The 20,393-nt window shown below is 47.2% G+C and overlaps 1 protein-coding gene across 3 annotated transcripts in view; it reads right to left on the bottom strand.

Moving 5' to 3' along the window:
- Positions 1 to 20,393, bottom strand: part of LOXHD1 (lipoxygenase homology PLAT domains 1) — a gene marked incomplete at both ends in the record, with an annotated part of 140,518 nt that overhangs the window by 10,349 nt on the left and 109,776 nt on the right. For all 3 annotated transcript variants that reach the window (XM_080920392.1, XM_080920393.1, XM_080920394.1), the window contains 4 exons: positions 862 to 994; positions 6,215 to 6,385; positions 16,940 to 17,125; positions 18,830 to 19,004. In XM_080920392.1, coding sequence (XP_080776518.1) covers positions 862 to 994; positions 6,215 to 6,385; positions 16,940 to 17,125; positions 18,830 to 19,004 — 665 coding nt within the window. The remainder of the gene's footprint in view (positions 1 to 861; positions 995 to 6,214; positions 6,386 to 16,939; positions 17,126 to 18,829; positions 19,005 to 20,393) is intronic.

Genomic DNA, 20,393 nt, shown 5'->3' with positions numbered 1-20,393 from the left:
AAAGCCCTGCCAGCAACCTGCTCCCAGTACAGGAACGACAGTCACCAAGTGGGTTGGAACTTGGAAGAAGGTAAAGAGCTGGGTTTGGAGCTGCAGAGGGAGGAGAAGAGAGGGCCTTCTAATAAACACCCACTTTTGACAGAATCTGCTTACAGTGGGAGTAATCGGGTATTAGGGAATCTACTTGGGCATGGCAATGGGAAGGAAGGCAGGGCAGGGGCAGGCTCCGGAGGTCTGTCAGTACCAGCCTATGAAACCCAGACTCTGAACTCATGGAAGAAGCATTGGGGTCAAAGGTTGTGGTAAACAACGAGAAATCCTGCCAAGTCTGCGTGTTCAAACCCAATCCCATGAGATGGATTTTGGAGCTGGGTCTTTGGGAAGTAGTTAGGCAGTAAAGGTGGAAACCTTCCTGGATAGAATCATATAAAACAAGGGCCCAGGGAGCTCCTGCACCCTTCTGCTGCACGAGGACACAGTGAGAGGACCCCGTCTGTGAACCGAGAGGCAAGTGTCACCAGACACTAAATCTGCCAGCAGCCATGAGAAAGTGGGAGAGAGATTTCAGTTGTCTTTAAGCTACTATTTCCTATGGCAGCTTGAATGGGCTAAGATAAGGGAGGTTGGGTGGGAGGTTGTGGGGATCTTGTAATTCTGGCAGGAACAGAGACAAAGTGAACACAGCCAGGGGCATCCTAGAACAAACAGGGAGAAAGCTCTGGGTTGGGATGTGGGATGATACTTTCAAGGGAATCACAGGTCTGGCACACAGTAGGCACTCAACTGGCCCATTTGTAGAACTCTCAGTGAGGGTCTCTGGTTTGCCCTCCCCAACTCCATTCCACTGAGCACCCTTCTTACTTCCGAAAGGCCCGCTGTCTGGAAGAATTTTCCACAAGGAATTCCTTGGATCTGTTCTTCCTGCCTTCCAGGATGAGCCAGACGTTCTCTCTGGTTTCGCCTCCGTTGCCTGTTTCTATGACAATCTCATAGGCTGCAGGGAGGAGGTGGGAGAGGGTCAGCAGCAGGAAGCAGCCACCAGCCGCCAGTCATTCCTTCCCTCAGGGACTGTCCTCTGGCCTTAGGACACAGTCTGGGTGTAGGATCTGGGTTAACCTTGCTAACACCAAGGCACTGTAAGCGGAGCTGGTGACTCCGGGACAACAACCTCTTTGCTGACAGATACAGGAATGTAGCAGTTATGTGGAAGGAAGCAGGAGGTGGGGATATGTTCTCAAAAGGTGTTAGGGTACACCTGGATGAGCCACTAAACTGAAACGTAACCTAGAAAGCACGTGTCAGAAGATGACAGAAAAGAGGCAGGTCTGGCTACAGAAAGCACAATGCAGACCCAGCAGGTTAAGGGCTCCAGGAAGCCTTGAACTTACTCTAGCACACAGCCCCACTCCACCACCATCAGCCTCACAGTCAGTCCCTGCCTCGCTCTCCCAATGTGACTACTCTGCCACCTCTCCAGCAACCTTTATCTAAGGGGTGCCAAGTGTCAGGCATACCAGACAGGTGACTAGAATTCACGCCATAGCCCCAGACATCTGGCCCGGCACTGACCATTCATAGGGAGCTGAGGTGTCTTCATGCCTTTGCCTGTCCCAGCTCCCTGCACTGGCTCTCTTTCTCTCTCCAGCCTCTCTGACATCCTGGTTCCTGCTTGAAGTTCCGCCGTGTCCCCTCTCTCCACCTGGACATGTCCCCTCCCTCCGCACCTGTTTGATTATGTCTGTAGCATCTTATGGATGGTATGCCAGTGCCCCAATTAAAGTGGTGGCCTGGTCACTCGCCACACTTCCCATCTGCCCTGCTTCAGCTACCTCCTCTGTCCTCACCATCTTCAAACACCCTATATAATCTCATTTATTCATGGTTGTCCATTGAAACCTCCTCCCCGCTCCTAAGTGAGCGTAGGCTCCGCAAAGGTAAGTGTGTTCATCACTGGATTCCAAACTACCAAAGGACAGTGCCACAGCAAGCCCTTAGTAAATATATATTTGTAATTAATTTATTTTTATTTTATGTTTACTCATGTTGATGTACCATGTATTCGCAGTGCCTGAGGATGCTAGAAAAGGGTGCTGGATACCGTAGTTATGGACGAGTGTGAGCCACCATGTGGAGGCTGGAAATGGAACCTGGGCCATCGGCAGCCATTGAGCCATGTCTTTAAGCCCCTCCCACACCCCTATGTCAGTAAATAGTCACTGAAGGGAGGAATGAATAGCTAAGTGGACTGTTTTGGCTGGTGTTATGTGTCAATGTGACACGAGCTGGAGTTATCACAGAGAAAGGCGCCTCAGCGGAGGAAATGCCTCCATGAGATCCAGCTGGAAGGAATTTTTTCAATTAGTGTCCAAATGGGGAGGGCCCATTGTGGGTAGTGCCATCCCTAGGCTGGTAGTCCTGGATTCTGTAAGAAAGCAGGCTGAGCAAGCCAGGGGAAGCAAGCCAATAAGTAACATCCTTCCATGGCCTCTGCATCAGCTCCTGCTTCCAAGTTCCTGACCTGTGTGAGTTCCAGTCCTGACTTCCTCTGGTGATGAACAGCAATGTGGAAGTGTAAGCTGAATAAACCCTTTTCTCCCCAAACTTGCTTCTTGGTCATGATGTTTTGAGCAGGAATAGAAACCCTGACGAAGACATGGACCCATCACAGGATGCCTCATGAGGAAGGAAGGCCTGAGCTTGGCACTGGGAGGCAGCTGTGATACAATGAGCAGGGGCTGGATGCAATTCTCAGGCAGCGGGAACACAGAGGATACATGACGGCAGTCAGCTCGAGGATGGAGCCAGCATGCAGGAGTGCACATTCCGTGTGTGTCTGAGATGGTCCTTATGCAGAATAAACAGGGGGGCAGTCTTGAGACACGTCTGACAGAAGCTCAGGACAGCCATGGAAGAATGACAGGGGAGGACAGGAGGATCTGGTTGGCATCAAATATCTTACTGCCCCTCTTTGTGAGGACCCTTATAGACTGGGGGGTTCTCAATCACATGCTGGGGTGAACTGGGAGTGGCTCCCCTGGGATGTGCTCTTTCTCCTTTCTAAGAGGCTATTCAGCAGTAAGGATTCCTGTGGGTGCAGCCAGCAGCCCTCCTCCTGGGACCCAGAGAAAGGTAAAGTTAACATACCGGGAAAACCAAGCTGATGGAGCATCACATTGACACCACTGGCACCTCTGGGGACAGCAAACATGGAACTAGGGCCACCTCAGGTTTCCAAGTTCTGAGAGGCAATGTATTTCCTGGGTCAGCAAAGATATGCTTTGTAGCATGTGCCACCAAGAGTCCTAACTGGTTTGATCCTCTTGGGTCGATCATGAGATGGAGGCTTCAAGAACATACATGTGGATGTATTCTACCACCTGGTAGAGCACTGAGTGTTCTATCCTGGGACTGGCCAGCAGAGGGGTGTACTGGAGGTAGAAAACAGTGCAGACCAAAGGACAGGGCAAACCCACTGTCTTAGTCAGGGTTTCTATTCCTGCACAAAACATCATGACCAAGAAGCAAGTTGGGGAGGGAAGGGTTTATTCAGCTTACACTTCCACACTGCTGTTCATCAGCAGAGGAAGTCAGGACTGGAACTCAAGCAGGTGGGGAAGCAGGAGCTGATGCAGAGGCCATGGAGGGATGTTACTTACTGGCTTGCTTCCCCTGGCTTGCTCAGCTTGCTTTCTTATAGAACCCAGGTCCACCAGCCTAGGGATGGCACCACCCACTATGGGCTGGGCCCTCCCCACTTGATCACCAGTTGAGAAAATGTCTTACAGCTGGATCTCATGGAGGCATTTCCTCAACTGAGGCTCCTTTCTCTGTGATAACTCCAGCTTGTGTCAAGTTGACAGAAAACCAGCCAGAGCACCCACCTAAAGGAGTAGAGGATAGGAAAACCAAGGGCTGGAGAGGAAAAGGTAACCTCCACCAGTGAGGTGTGTGTTCATGTGCACATCTGCACACATCGGCATGGAATCTCACTGTGTAAGCCAGACTCTGGAAAAGCTGTAATCCAGGCATAAGGAATACACTGCCATTGAAGTCAGCTGCTGAGGTGGATGCTTGCAAGATGTCTGGAGCACCTTCTAGGAGTGCTTCAGAGAATTGGAGATGAAGCCTAGAGACAGGATGCTTGCTGACAGGGGTTACTGATAGCTCTGCAGTGCCAGCCAGGCACAGTACGGAAATGGCATCCTAGAGCCAGGCAGTGGGCCTTGCATAACTTTTCTGAATTTTTGCTTTCCTTACCTTTTGACACAGAGGTGTAAAGTGTACCCTGATTTCTCCTTAGGGTAGATGTGGGACTTCTGGGCCTTAAAGAGAAGGTGATGTCGAATGCTTTCACTCATATGAGGATTTGCTCAAGACTGAGGGGTTGTTTGTACTCATAGACTGAGTGCCCCCAAAGACCCAGGGTCACCAGAAGGAAAATATCAAGGTTTGGGGATGTCCTCTGAATTCAGAGAGTAAGGCATGGAACTTATGGCCTCTCATGGTTTTTGCCTCGACATTAAGTAAAGGCAGCTGAGAGTTGGGGTCAAGCTCTGCGCATGACACCTCCAGGACCAGCTGCCACCTGGGAACAAAGGCATGGCTACCTGTTGGTCGCCATGTGAGCAGCCCAGCTGCCTCCATGTGGCTTCCTGCACACCTGGGCCCAGGCCCTCTCTTGGCTCCCTGCTCACACGCTCCTATTTTCCACACACACAGAACTCGTCCCCCAGCCCCAGCCCGAAACCTGCAAGCATCCATAACAATTTGGCTGTTTGGGAATCTGAGGTGGAGACTTGGCAATGGAAAAGGGATATACCGGCTATTCCTCTCCTAAACCCCAATGGTCTGAGCAGCCTCTATTGCTCATCTTGGTTCTGTGTGAGGAGCTTGCGCTTTTTCCTCTGAGTGCATTATAAGGCACTGTGTAGAGAGAGCGCAGATTCTTTTCACTGAGTATCAATTCTCTGAGCCCCAAGGTCAACAGTACTGCAGAGGGTGACACATGAGTGACACTACCCTGAACCTGTGCAGGTCACAAAGCAAGGTATATATCACTTACTGTACCCCAAATAAACTGGGAACCCCATAACCCCCAGAAAGTACAATTCCAGGAGCAGAGAACACATTCTCTAATAAGATCATGCATTCTCTCCCCTACAGAAAATCCAACAACTAGGTGCTTTGTTTCTACTCAATGCACTTCCAGGAACTCAGTGCCCACCACCTCTCAAGACAGCCAATTTAACCACTGGGTCATTTGGACGGCCTGGAAGAGATGCTAGGTAGTTTTCAAGTCAAGATGCACACTTCTCTCTCATGGTGTCTGGTGGTGTCATGCAAAGAGCTGAGGCAGGGCGCGGTTCCCAGGCGCCCGTGCATCTCTTATAAGCCGCAAGACTAGCTTTCCCCAAAGGAAATGTGGGTTAACGTGCTGAGATCACAGGGGAGGGCCGTCTAGCTTCCTTTTTGTGAGGAAACTGGAAGCCACAGCTTAGAGACTGCAGAGACACAAGTGGAAAGAGCTTGGGCCCCCGAAATCACACTATGGAAAACAGCTCACCTTCCTCCCACACTGGACTCTACACTGCAGAAGCAAGAAAGAAACTGTGTTGCTAAGATGCGGGGGTGTGTGTGGGGAGAGCTGCCTTAATAACTGGGGTTGAAAAACCCCTTCTTCAATCAGGCTCGGTCTTCTGAGCTTTCCTCTAATCCACTGGGCCCAGATGCTGGCCTGGGTACCGAAGAAGTACCTTCTGCCACTTTGGCGGCCCTTCACCTCAGAAACTGCGCATGCATCCCTTCTGGGTATCCTCTGTGGGAAACAGTAGCCATCAGGACCCCTGCTCTCCAAGATTTCTGTTTCTAGTAACTCCAGGTTACTCCATCACAGACATTGGTTGGAACAAGTCGTGACATAAAAGTAGCCCGAGAGAGCTTACAGCTGACCCATCTAGCCTAGCCTGGCCCTTGGGTTAGGGCGAACCCGTCCCCAGTGGGTTTTCCTTCATGAATATTTGTGATTCACCATTATGAGTGTCTTAGCGGTTCTAAAAATTCACTGTTAGTGGGTTTTCTGGGGAATCTCACCTGCAGCCACATGGCGCCATCCCTCTTTCCCCGTCCAGTCCCAAACTCCTTGAGCCAGCCCTTCCTTAACTAGAAGTCAGCCTAGTGTCACAGTGGCTGGATCCACACAGTTCCCGCTACGTACTGGTCTCTTCCAGTTCATCGCGGATCTCGTTGTTGGCACATGCGAAGTCTCGGAGCGTTTGTCTGTCCCCCTCGCTCTTGGACAGCCAGCAGTCGCACTGGAAGCGGAAGGTCTCGTCACGGGAATTGTCCTTCACATCGATGTAACTCAGGTGCCATCCAGGAAAGATCCCTGAGGAAGAGAGCTCTTAGAGTGGAAAGTGACCCCACTCCCCAGAGACCTCTCTTCCTCCGCCACAGCTGTGTGACCCCGGACAATGTTCCCTCTGTGGTCTCTTTCAATCAGAATCCAATTTTAAAAAGGGATTTCTCAACCCCAGTTATGAAGACAGACCCCCACCCTGCACCCCCGCACCCCACCCCGCCCCATCAGCATTTTAGCACCACACAGTTTCTTTGTTGGTCTTGTTGATGAGACGACCAGTTGGGTTAGGTGGTTTTAAGGACTCCTCCAATTTGAGGAACACAGGGTATTTTGCGAAATGCATGGATTTCTTATGCATGAGCTTTTAGTTGTGAGCTCTAAGATACTGTAGCACTTGCCTCTTGCAAACTTTCCCACAGGGAATCATCCAACAGGGACCAAAAGGCTTATTGCCTCTGTCGGGATAAATGGTGGACCCCTTAGCTCAAAGGATGGCCTCTGTCGCTTTTTGACCTGTGTTCACCAAGCTCTTGTCAACGGTCCTTCCACATCAGTTCGGGTGTCAGCGCCGCCAGGAAGCTTTCCCTGATGTCCCCACTACTCTAGAGGCTGATTCAGGAATGAACCCCTGGATTTCTGATTTCAAAATGTCAGATTTGTGTTGCTATGACTTCCATTTGCGAGGGCACACTGAGTCTTCATATATCGAGTTTGTTTTCCTAGGGCTCAGCTGCATAACTGGTGGACCACTGCCGCTCAGTGAGTGCTGAGCGAATAAATATGGTTTGTGTCGGGGTTCTTGGCTGAACTGTTCAGCAGCCATGGAGGGCCCAGAAGCTGCCATTTCTCAGGATGTGTTCCCGAATTTGACACATCTTGGGCTGATCATGCCCACAGGTCTGCTCTGTTGTAACTGGCAGGGCTTTACTCAGAAGTGTCCCCACCACAGCAGAGCTGGCAATGTGGGTTTGCTGTGACTTACACTGGTTTGCAAACTCCTTGAGAATGTTCATCATCGAGGGTTCATTAGAGAGAGCATCCCCAGTGCTCCCAAGCAGCACACAGGGGGCTGTCACTCCTACCTCCCCCTCTCTCAGGACACCCGGGGCTCCAGAGGCAGTTCCGCTGTCCCAACAAAGCCTTTCTCTCAGATCAGACCAAAGCAACACCTCGAGAGATCCTGCCTCAGCTCCCAAAAGTATGTAAAAGTGTTGTAGATTCTGGGGTGCTGATGCCAAGATGTTGGGACAGATACACTGGGATCCAAGTGTTGGGATAGAAACACTGGCATTATCCCAACTTAAAAAACATATTGCTTGAGAGTCTCATATACAAATATAAAGTGCTTTGATCAAGCCCACCCCCATCCTGTCTGTTATGGCCGCTCTAACATCCCTTCTTCACAGTCTGTATCACCCCTCCCTCCCACCTTCATGGTCTTTCTTAAACCCACTGAGCATGCTTAGTGCTGCCACTATGCAAATGGGCGTGGGTCCGTGCGCTGGAACGCAGGTAGCCTGATCAGGGGCTGGATGTGGAGCTAACCGGGTCTCTCTCCCCTAGCACCCATTAATAACCAACAGCCGTGGAAATGCTAAGCCCCTCCCAATCCACACCGGGGTCTTAGCTGGCTTGCTCCTGTACAGGTCTTATGCATGAAACCACAGCCACTGTGAGTTCATGTGTGCAACATCCTTATCATACACATAAGATACCATTTCACAGAAGTCTTCTACTACCTCTGGCCCTTACAGTCTCCCTTCTCTACCTTCTATGGCAATCCCTGAGCCTTGGAGGTAATGGTGTGCCCTAGCGGTCGCATTAATTTTGAGGATTCTGTGTTTTCTATGCATGTTGACTGGTTGTGAGTCTCTGAATTAATCAACGTGTCCTGCAAAAAGACACTTCTCTTATGAAGGTTGAGAGATGTACTAAGGCAAATATTTATGGGGCAATTTAATATTTTGTTTTACTGGTTGGTTTGTGTGTCAACTTGACACAGGATGGAGTTATCACAGAGAAAGGAGCCTCCCTTGAGAAAATGCCTCCATGAGATCCAGCTGTAAGGCATTTTCTCAATTAGTGATCAAAGAGGGAGGGCCCAGCCCATTGTGGGTGGTGCCATTCCTGGGCTGGTAGACCTGGGTTCTATAAGAAAGCAGGCTGAGCAAGCCAGGGGAGCAAGTCAGTAAGTAACATCCCTCCATGGCCTCTGCATCAGCTCCTGCTTCCTGACCTGCTTGAGTTCCAGTCCTGACTTCCTCTGGTGATGAACAGCAGTGTGGAAGTGTAAGCTGAATAAACCCTTTCCTCCCAAACTTGCTTTTTGGTCAATGATGTTTTGTGCAGGGATAGAAAATGTGACTAAGACTTAATATCCATTAAGCTAAATTTTCCCCTAGAACCTATAGTCTGCCCAGCCATGGGTATCGTGACCCAGTATCACAGTTCTGTCTTGTGGAGTAGGTCATAAATCTAATCACAAAGCCATTGGTTATCCTCAACACACTCGTGCCACTATTGTGGCAATGGATATATGACACTAGGCAAGCCATTGTTGTCTCACAGATGGGTGACTGATGTGGACTTTTCTCTTCCAACATAGCACCTTCTGGTACTACAAAAACTAGCCACCAGAGAAGAAGACTCCAGGCTAGTACTAGCTTGATTTCTCTGAGCCTTATATGACTTGGTGTCTTCAAAGTAGGGTCTGAGCATCAAATTAGCAATGGCAATGTTTTGTACTGTTGTGTGGGTCTATGCAACCTCCCACTGACCAATAATTTGAATGGAAGTAACACACACCTGGTACTTGTCTTTTGCTTCATAGACTATGACATCTGGAAAGGCCTTACTCCCCTGTGCAAGGTAACTCCATTTAGACTTTTTTATATGTTGCATATGTATTTTAAGGGGATTCTACAATGTTGGTTTCCATAAGGTTTTTTCAAAGGTCTTTGGTATGGACTGTATTTCTTGGGTTCTGTGAAGTCAGGTCTTTGCTGAAGGAGTGAACAGTGAGAGGGTGAAACAGTTCTGTCCTGTCACGCAGCAGGGAGGTGGGTTAGTTTATTCATGGTTGTACTTGATACATCTTTTCCAGTTTTCTGAAAAATAGTAAGTTTACAGATGGATTCCATCAGAGATAGTTCCAATCGCAGAGCTCAGCAGCGTCCACGCATACAGAATGGAAATGCTGGGGTGAGACAGCCAGAGCCTCTCAAGGCTTCTCCTTATAACAGGAAGGAAGTAGCAAGTGGAGAAGACACGGTTGATTGTGTCAAGAGAGATCCAAACGTAAGAGATGCTGGGCTGTCCCTGTTTGTGTATGTGTGTATGTGTATATGTGTGTGTGTGTATGTTTGTATATGTGTGTTTGTGTATGTGTATGTTTGTGCATGTGTGTATGTGTGTGCATGTGTATGTGAGTGTGTATGTGGGTGTGTATGTGTGTATGTGTTTATTTGTGTATGTGTGTATCTGTATGTGTGTGTATATTTTGTGTATGTGTGTGTGTATCTGTGTGTGCATGTGTATATATATGTGTGTATGTGTATGTGTGTGTATGTGCTTATCTGTATATGTGTGTATGTTTGTGTATGTGTGTATGTATGTATATGTGTGTATGTTTGTGTGTGTGTATGTATGTATATGTGTGTATGTGTGTATGTATGTGTGTGTATGTGTGTATATGTGTGTGTATGTTGTCTCACCCCATACTCACTTCTTTCCATTTAGAATTTAGCAACGCAACTCTTCCCACTAAACCACAGACAAATCCCAACCCTCTTTACATAAACGAAGCCTGAAACTCTCTGCAAGTTTCCTGCCCTTCTTTGGAAATGAAGAGCGTGACTGTCAGACTAATTTAACAGCTTGTGCTACTGTCTTACCCAACATGCAAGTGGAGACAGGCAGCCTTGAGTCTGATGTCACCCAGATGAGAGACAGGCTCACATGGACAGCATGCCTAACCAATGGCCAGCACTAGCAGTTCTCGGACCCACAGGGAGTCACCCAAAACTAGTTGTTAAAGCACTCACTCCTTGCAGTCTCTTTTAGTGTCCCCATGCTCTTGCACAAAGGAAGCAAGGCCATTGTGCGTCTCACTATTCTTCAGAGCTGCACAGATCACCTCGTCCTTGATGCTGGAGGGCTACCAAACGCCTCAGACGCTCGCTCTTGTTCATCATGTACCCAAATCATATTTTGCCACATAAACCTTCCAGTAGCTTCTCATCAGTCTAAGAAAACCCACAGGCTGCTCTCTTGGAGAAGTGTGCAGATTAGCACTAGATTCCATGTCTCTACTCCGACTCCAAGCTACTCACAGCCTTGCTATGTCATACCTACACTGCACTTCTGAGCCTTGATTAACAGTCTTGTGTCTCCACTGTCTGAACTGACAGGGCCCAGGCTCCTGATGCCGATGCCGCCTCATTTCTGAGGTCTTTGTTTATAGGATGTCCTCAGGTTTCATTATTTGTGTTCAGACTCCTGGTACTCCATCGCTTGGTCTGAAATCCCTGTGTTTTCACATTATTGTATATTGTTATATTGTTTTGCCTGTCTCTGGAAATGAGGTAATAGCTCTCTGAGATCAGGAGACTGGCCTCACTTAGATATATGATGATGGTGATGATGATAATAATAATACATAAATATAAATAATAATAATTTTGAAATAAAAACTATTATCATTATTATTATTTATTATTATTACATGCCTGAGTCCACAGCAAACATGAAGAGGAAAGACTGGTATTGGCGTAGTTTTAGAAGAGGAATTTAGAGCCTCACCGAGGAGGAGTGGTCTGTCCCAGCTCTATTGATTAGTATATTCCAAATGACCTAGATTCATTTCCAGTAAAAGGCCTAGCAGCTCCAAACTGCCATGGAGTCCCAGTATCCCAGATAGGAGGTGACAGGCTGAACCAGAGAGAGGCCGGCAGCAGTTTGGACTTCCTTATGTAACTTACTGCCCATGAGTCTAATGGCTTTCTGCATCTGGTTGGGATGAGTGGCTTTGTGCTCCTGCAACCTGTTTCAATCAGCCATTGTGAAATGAGTTCATTAGGCAGCCATTGTGAAATGAGTTCATTTGGCAGCCATTGTGAAATGGATTCATTTGGCATCTCCTCTCCCCTCACGATGGCTCCACGCTACCCTGTGCTCAGTTCCTACCTGTTGTCTGCACAACATGGCTCTCTCTGCCCCTGAACTTTTCTTCTGCTCCTGTGCCCACTTGGCTCCTTGCGAAGGTGCATTATTTACTTTGATCATCACTATGACCCAAAGGCCTGACAGGAGCAGCTTACAGAAGGAAGAGTTAATTTGGGCTCACTGCTTCAGCAAGGAAGCCATGGTAGGGTTCACACAGCAGGAAGGTGTAATAGACTCTCACATGATGGCACACCCAGAAATGAATGACAGAAGTCCCTAGTTTTCCATCCAGGTCCCACTGCCTAAGGCTTTACAACCCTCAAAATGGTGCTGCTAACTGGGGAGTTTTTAAAATTTAAGTGCTTGGGATGTTTCAGATTCAAACCCTAACATGTCTGTTCTGCTGGCCATGAGCCCTGATATCCACAGAATTCTTTGTGCTGAGGTTGTAACTATGCCTTAGCTCTTTTAAGACTATTTTTATATTTGAGTCTGACTTCTCCAACTTCAAGGTGTCTTACAACCTCTTAATTGTATTACTTAGTATTCAATGATCATAGAAGCGATAAATTTTTTTCACTATCAAAAAGTCAACTGTCAGTATTTTTATCCAGTGCACACCATTGAGATTCTTCTCAGGTAGAAAGATTCGCTTCACCAAGCAACACCTTCCCTAAAAATAACCCGCAAGAAGTTAAAAGCCCATATGGGTGACTCACATTTCCTCAGCAAGATCATGGATGGTTTGAAGGGAGCAACAGAGCCATCAGAGAGCTCTGGATATGGAAGAATAAAGACTCTCGCTATTGTCTTTTCAAAACATGTGCAAGGCCTTATCAGAGGCTGTCCTATGTGCCAGGTAGTGCCCTGGGACTTGGCAGATAGGAATCTGAGTCTCAGTGTGTCTGCCTAAGTGAGCATTCCTATGATTATTTCTGAGGTCCTTCTTGTTTCTATGGACTTACGTTATTCAAACAGTGTCAATCATCCTGTGGTTAAAAATTCTTTGCTAAGCAGAGTGTTCATTTAACCGGAGGTAGCAAGAAAAGCAAGATGGGTTAGAAAATAAAACGATTACAATTCGTTTGGTGCTGTAAAAGCTATCAGGCTAACCAGAATGAAGTAGAATAATTAATCCTTTATCTTGATTTTCTTCTTTAAACTGTATTTTGCGGCAATCAAACAGCCACAGGGGCTCATGAAGAAGATTTACAATGGAGCAACCAATCTCGTAGGTGCTAAATCCGGAATTTGGTATCAGCACTGGTGAGAGCAACACTCCCTCCTACCAACTGCCATCACGGTACACAGCATTTCTTCAAAATTCAGTATACTCCCCTGTGCATCCCTGATGCACTCGTGAGTAAGTTTACCTACTAGGAACACTGGGAAAGTGTGCTACGCAGTAAGAACAGAATTGTTGTGAACTGTGATGATGGTGGTGTGGTTTTACAGAAAAAAAAAGCAAAAAAGTCCATTTCCAAAGGAGAAACACACTAAGTGTGAGCGTGTTTGGGGTGAAGTGGCCCAAAACTTAGGATTTAGCTTCATATTCTCTGGCAATCAGAAAGGAGTGAAGAACGAAGCGTCAAGTCAAACAATCATTAAGTTGGTATAAAGCATGATCACTTTTGAACCAAGGTGACAGATAGGTGGAAGCTGATGTTGCTGTTTTCCTCACCTTTCTGCATGTTCAAAAGTTTTTACTAGATTAAACACACCTCCAGAAGGTCATTTTTTTTTCTTTCAATTTAACATCCCTCCCCCCCCAAGCAGATACAGAGATGAGAACACTATGGGAACAAGGATCACATCAATGACTCAGAATTTGTTTGTATCCAAGAGTCACTATAGAGCCAAGGCCATCAGATCAGGAATCAGTGTCAAGTTCTCTGGGGAGTCTGGAATCTAATGACAGTGTACAGCCTTGTGCTACTGTGTGGAGGAGAGCGGGCGCTGTCCGCAGTGCTGAAACATCTCCTCCTCCGCATGGTTTTGACAGTGATGAGAAGAAACTGGATAATTGGGTGTCAGGTTTTTGCACAGCAATATATACACCAAGAAAGCCAAAAGAGTCCAGATATGCATACAGCAACTGTCTGGGGATATACAAGGAAGGATTTGAGAGTCCTGGAGAAAGATATGATTAAATGCTATTAAATATGTTGGTTCTCTGTTATATCACAGGGTTGGCATCAGGAAAGAGTCAAGATAGTGGAACTAATGGAGCTAAAAGCCAAGTATGCTGGCTGGTTTTGTGTCAACTTGATACAAGATAGAGCCACTTTAGAAGAGAAAACCTCAACTGAAAAAATCTCCCCAGCAGATTTGTCTAAGGGCTAGGCCATGGGGCTTTTTCTTGATTGATGATTGGTATGGGTGGTTCTAGTTCACTGTGGGCAGTGCTACTCCTTGGCTTGTGGTCTGTGTACTATAAGAGAACAGGCTCAACAAACCATAAGGAATAAGACAGTAAGCAGTACCTCTCCATGGGCTCTATTTCAGTTTCTGCCTCCAAGTTCCTGCCTTGAGTTCCTGCCCTTAATTCCTTAGGTGATGACTGTGATGTAAAACTAAAGACAAAACAAACTCTTTTCTCCCCAAGTTGCTTGTAGTCATGGGGTTTTATCAAAATAGAAAACCCTAATTAGGGCTGGAGAGATGGCTCAGCGGTTAAGAGCACTGACTGCTCTTCCAGAGGTTCTGAGTTCAATTCCCAGCAACCACATGGTGGCTCAAAACCACCTGTAATGAGATCCGATGCCCTCTTCTGGTGTGTCTGAAGACAGCTACAGTGTACTCACATACATTAAATAACTTAATAAATCTTTAAAAAAAAAAAAGAGGAAGAGGCAAGTGAATATTAAAAAAAAAAAAAAAAAAAAACCCTAATTAAGGCAGCCATGTAAAGAAGATATAATTCAGCCACACAGAAGCCAACTATTTTATGGGAGGAAATTCATGTATGACTGGACAATATGTTGGTTGTGGAGACCATTTTAAACACTATTATTGGACCATTCAGCCTTATTGTACTTAATCTGTAGTAGTTAGCTTCTCTGACACTGAGCTCATAGTGGAACTGTATCTGGTTTGCTATGTTTTTCTCTGTCCTCCCCTACCTGGGACTTGACACTCAGTGGCAGGTTCTGAAGCAATTTCCCTGCATCAGGTACCCGAGGAACTGGGAGCCCAGGGAAGTCTTTGTTGAAAGGAAAGATCTTAGACCCCTTCCTGAGTTTCTCTCTGCTTCTCTTAAATACTCTGAGATAACCAGCTTTCCTCAGCCAGGCCCTTTCTCCATGATGATCTGCCTCACTGCATCCCAGAAGCAAGGGAGCTGGCAGACCATGTCCTGGAAGTCCTGACACTGACAGAGAATAAATGCTCCCTCCCTTGCCTAATCATGTCAGATATTTTGTCCCAGTGACAAGTGAGAAAGTCAGGCTGCCAAGCACTGCATTCTCTCTGGACGAGGCTCCTACCTGGACACCTGACAGTAAAGCAAGCCGGTATAAGATGCTTTTTCTCATACCATCAGCTTCCTTCCTGGCTCTCTGCCATGGAGGCAGTCAAGGTGCAGAATTATGGTTGGCAGGATGGATGTGGTGTGTCAGAACACCACCAGAATTCTTACTGCTCACTGATGACTGGTTCGTTTGCTGTTCTGTGGTCCTGAGGTGGACATCCTAAGACCTCCATGTTCTTTGGTCAGAGTAGAGAGTCACTAACATGCTTTTGTAACACAACATCATAAAGCACACTGAACAAGAGCCAAATGTTTGCATTTCTTCCTACTTCACAGGGTTCCAGGCCCACCAGAAACACATAGATGTTCAGGGCATGAATGACCCAATACTCGCAGAACAACTGTGAAGTTATGTTATTGCTTTGGTGAGCAGCTGTTTTCTCTGCCTTAGCTGAGTTTACTGTCACATGGGAATGCTTTGACTGTGACCCCATGTTGAAACAAGTCAGTAACATCATTCCCTCTGGAAGTTCAAGCAGCTGCTGAGTTGGGTTTATCAGCGACCACTGCCGCAGGATTTGAAGAGGTAAAGCAAGCAGCCTCAGGACAGCCCTGTAGGAGGTGAGGAGACAGCTGGAGGCAGGAGAGGGCCTTGAGCAGACAGCTTGGGGGAAGCTAGGCTTGACTCAGGACATTAGAGATGAGCTGGAGGAAGTGGCCAGCATGGAGGTGGGTAAGTCTAAAAATGAACCTTTAAGTCTGATATCAAACAGAAGCTGCAGGTGCAAAGCCAGAGTGAAGAGAAGCCTGTAGAGAGCAAAGCATCTGTCAAAGAAGTGTGGAGGCCACAGACTCCTTCACAGCAACGGACAAAGTATCCTATAAGTGCCTTGGAGTTGAAAAGTAAAGTTCTCACTTGACTTGTATCCTGCCTAAATTTATAAGTGAATATAGCTACCTTCAGACTCAGTGTTGTAAAGGAAAAAGTACAACACTAATAGGAAATCCATGGGGAGTGGACTTGGCGAGACTTCCTCCTGGGGATGGATGTTAAGCTGATATATGATTGACAGTGGAGAAGTAGGCGGGGAAAGGCTAGGAAAACAGAAAAGGAGAAGAGGAAAAGGAATTCCGGGAGGAACGAAGAGGGAGGCAGATGTGTATGTTTCTCTTGGCACATCTCTTCATAAATAAGGTTGTTATGAATGTTTTATACGAGATGGAATTGTACAAGATCATTTGGCTTATCTAGGTTGGCAAATTATATTATACCTATTGGATCAGAGTAGTTTGGGGTGTTCTTTGATATGACTACTTTAATTGAGTTCAAATGGTGTAGTAACAGAACACACAAAAACCCGCCACAGAATTGGGATGTGTGTGTATAAGTCTCAGAAACAACACACCAAGGGGACCACGTGGTGTGTGCTCGACTCCACACTAGAGCAGTGTCTGTGGAGTGAGACCGCAGGGGCTGATGAAAGGTTAAGCCATCTTTTTAATATTTACTGCAACATCTTCCCTTCTTTCTTTCCTTCCTGCCTCCCTTCCTCTCTTCATCCCTCCCTCCTCCCCATTTATCTCTTTCAGGTTCTATGCACAGGACCCTGTGCCTGCTAAGCCACTGTGCTACGTTTGTGCCACTGACCCAACTGGATCTTTTTTTCCCCTTAGTTTTTTATGCCTAAATGAAGTAGAATCCATTCTCTGATATTGCGAAAACAAGGAACCATTCATCTCCCATAATGAAAGCAGAAGTAAACAACCCACAGCTACAACAGCTGCCTCAGAACACCAGCCCTCTAACTGATGATACATCCAAAGGGTGTAATCATGGCTGAAGCACCTTCCTGCTGGCGCAGACACAGTCTGCTTATGGAAAGTGGTGGGACTAGGGACACACTGTCCCACAGAGACTCTTTCCCACCCTGGTCTCAGGCAGTAACTACCTTTGTTGTCATGCCAGACCCTCAGTTTGCAGAGGTGGCCCAGGCTCAGCATGTCAGAAAAGTTGAAGGTGTCCGTGTTGTTCCGCTCAAACTTGTTCCAGTTGGCTGACTGCTTCAGGGCCAGGGTCCCGCTGTCCCCGTTTTCCCCAAAGATGATGATGAACACGTTGGCATCCGTGCCTGCCCCTGAGAAACACACAGGTTGAGGTTCTGGGGGCCGGCATCTCTCCATAAAGTTCTCCAGTCTGGCTTTATTCCCAGACCACTGAGGCACATGGGGAGAGACCTAGAGTCAGTGAGACTGCCGATAGAGTCAGAAAGGCCAGACTGGGCCTTTTAGGTGTTGCAGGGCATCATGGAGTTGGCCTTGTCTAGCTGCTTTGGGGGACATGCATTATAGGTTTTTAGGTTAATGGTTCCAGGGGCTCTGTGTGCATTTCAGTTCATAAGAAACTGAGGCAGTGAATCATTTAGGTTTCCTTGTGATTTTCTGTGGTACCCAGAAGTCAACAAAAAAATACAGAAGCTTGACAGAATGGTTAGACTCAGACATTAATCTCGTATACCCTCCCGGTATAGCTTGCCAACATCATTGTATCCTGGGGACTACCATTGTCTTGATCCTGGAAACTATCATATCCTATTTCTGATAAGAGTCTAGATATTGGGATAAACTTGTCTCAGCTTCAGTCCTGCTGAGATCCCTGTCCTGGTTAAGATTATTTTCTCATTGGTCATACCTGGTAACCTTGGCCCGGTAAGTGAACACCAGTGCTTACAATACATCCACCTCTACTATCCCCTTCTCATTGCATGTTGCAATTACTGTTTGTCTAAGCACAACCAGAGTCATGTGAATGCTTGGTAAAGAAGTGCATTGGTCATAGTTAAGAAGCTAGAGCTCCTGGGAGGACTGTGTGGGGCGTCTTTGTGTTATGTCTGTTGTTACCAATGAATTTAATTCTCTGTCAGAGAGCACACCATGAAGAAATAAAAAGAGGACCTTCAAAGAATGTGGACACTGAGAACTTTGAACAATGAAGAGGAAAGTCCACTGTGAGGCGAGAAGGAAGAGGAACATTCTAGAAATGAACTCTATCAGATTTATGGAGCCATTGCTTATGCCTGAGATTTCTATCAGGATGGCTGATTCTTTGGCAAACTTCTCTGTTAAAAGTGTAAGCTACCATGACCTATGGTGAATGTGAACAAGTCTGCCAAATTCTTTTTGATCCCTTCAGAGAGGCAGAAGTCTTGACTAGGGAAAGAAATGTAGGAGGCACTTCCTCCTGGTTAGATGAGGGGCATCCCTCTCCTTGCTTAGAAGCCCTTTCTCTGGGAATTCTGTCAGCTCGATGGCTCTATTTGTCTTTCTGGATTGGACTTTGACATTTATCTGGGATGCCCACGTGGCTTTTGCTCCAATTTATATGGGTAAGGTTCCCTACTCTGGCTCTCTAGAAGCATCTGGGCAACATCTGTCTTGGCCTCACCTAATGGTGTGTTAGCTCCACCAGAATGTCAGACTTAAGGGATCAGTGGAGTCCCATCTCTATCCTCAGTCCCTGGGCTAGGATCACATACAGATGACTATGAGGCAGTGTGTAGAACCACAGTGCAGATCACTGTGGTGAGAGGCACGAACAAAGACAGGGAGCTGCACGGCTCTGAGTCCAGCGGAGGCTGTGACCCTGAAATTATTCTCTCCATTTCTATGAGATGATAGAGAAGAAACCAGTTTGGTCACTGGGAGAAAAAACCTTGTCCCCAAAGATTGGAAATGATTTGGCTTTAGAAAGTTATGTGAAGAAAATACCCTAACCAGAAGCTAGTCTTCAGTCATGATTTACCAGTGGAAGGCAAGAGGAAAGGAGGCAGGTCACACCCTACCCAAGATGTCACTGGTCTTCACCGAGACTGTATAGGATGTCCACTCCATCATTTCCTCTCCATCAATGACAGCACATATTTCGCACACCAGTGTCTTCTTTCCCTTCCTTTGGGACAGCCAGTCTCCGTAGTAGAACATAGTTAGGTCTCCTGTGTTCATGTTCTTCAGCAGGATCTGGAGAAAGGCATGCAGAAGTGCACTGATGTCTGAGCACCATTCTCTGCACCCCTACCTGATCTCCCAGATTCAGATTTGTGGGCATAGGGGAGGGATTTGTTTATGTGCTCTGCTGAAAGTCCCATGCAACCTGGAAATTTGAAATTTATCTGAGAAGACTTCCATAGCAAGCAATATAGAGTGGTGTATAGAAAATGTCTGCTGGGTGAGTAACAAAAAACAAAACTAATCAAGCCATTGGCAGCCTGGGAGCTGGGCACTGACATTTGCCAGGCTGGCGTGGATACAGTGCTGTTGGCTCAATGAAAGTGTGCCACGGCTATACAGGAAGAGGGAGCCTGAGGAGAACCGGGACAGATGCCATGTGTGGATGAGGGATGGGAAGACTATTTCAGACAAGCTTGCAGGACTTGTATTATAAATTAAGCCATGTTCCGCCAACCCTGAGTGTATATATTAAAGTTTGCATCATCAAAGTCTTGGGGTATGACTTTATTTAAACTAGATGAGGTCACAGGTGGCCCTAAGCAAAGTAGGCTGGGGAAACTTACATGCGGGGACATGTGCACAGAGGGAAAGTGCCGTGGGACAGCTGATGGAGCTTGGGGACAGCCAAAGTCAGATTCCATGCTGTCTTCAGAGGCACATGGCCTGCTGACACCTTCATTCCCACTCTTTTCCCCCCTCCCACCCCGCCCCCCAGTTCTGGAGCTTTGTGACACAGCTGCAGGAATTTGTCTCACACTGTACAGGAAGATGCCTGACACCATGTGACTCTGGGGCATGCCCATGGGACTGTTAGCTGTGTCAGCTGTTTTCATGAAAACATAGCAAGCTGAGATGTGTCCTGGGAGCCCTCTGCTCCATAACAGTGAGTGACAGTGACTGCCCTCTGGTCCCCAAGGTCAGGGTAGGCAGCAAGCAGTAATGAGGAACACAGACACCTCCTGTCCTTGGGAGGAGCGGAGACTGTGTCTGTGGGGTGTGTTCTGTCTGCTGTGTGCTCAGGAGGGGTAGGGGAGGCAAAACAATGAAACCTCATGCGTCTTCTTTTGTAAGTTTTTCACCATCCCCTGCTCAGAATGCCATCAGCCTGCCTAAGAGCCTAGGAATGAGCCACAGCCTGGCTGCCCTGGTGGAGTCAGGCTCCTCCCGAAAGAAGACAGGGAAGAACAGCTACCTAACAGCATAACTAAGGGCCACGGAACACCACCACCCACCTGGCTCTCACTGCCTCAGGTCTGTTTCTCTATGGCTCACTCCCCATCTCTTGTCCCAGATGATGCTCACCCCAAACCTTCCCCATCCCAGGCTCTTTCCTCTCTGCTGTGTTGTCTGGCAGTGACTCAGCTCTTACTAGACACAAGCAAAGCTTCATTCCCCGGT

The sequence above is a fragment of the Micromys minutus genome (genome assembly GCF_963924665.1).
Source record: "Micromys minutus genome assembly, chromosome: 8".
NCBI classification, from domain to species: Eukaryota; Metazoa; Chordata; class Mammalia; order Rodentia; family Muridae; genus Micromys; species Micromys minutus.
Note: the sequence above shows the minus strand (reverse complement) of the source record. Positions and strands in the feature narration are given on the sequence as shown.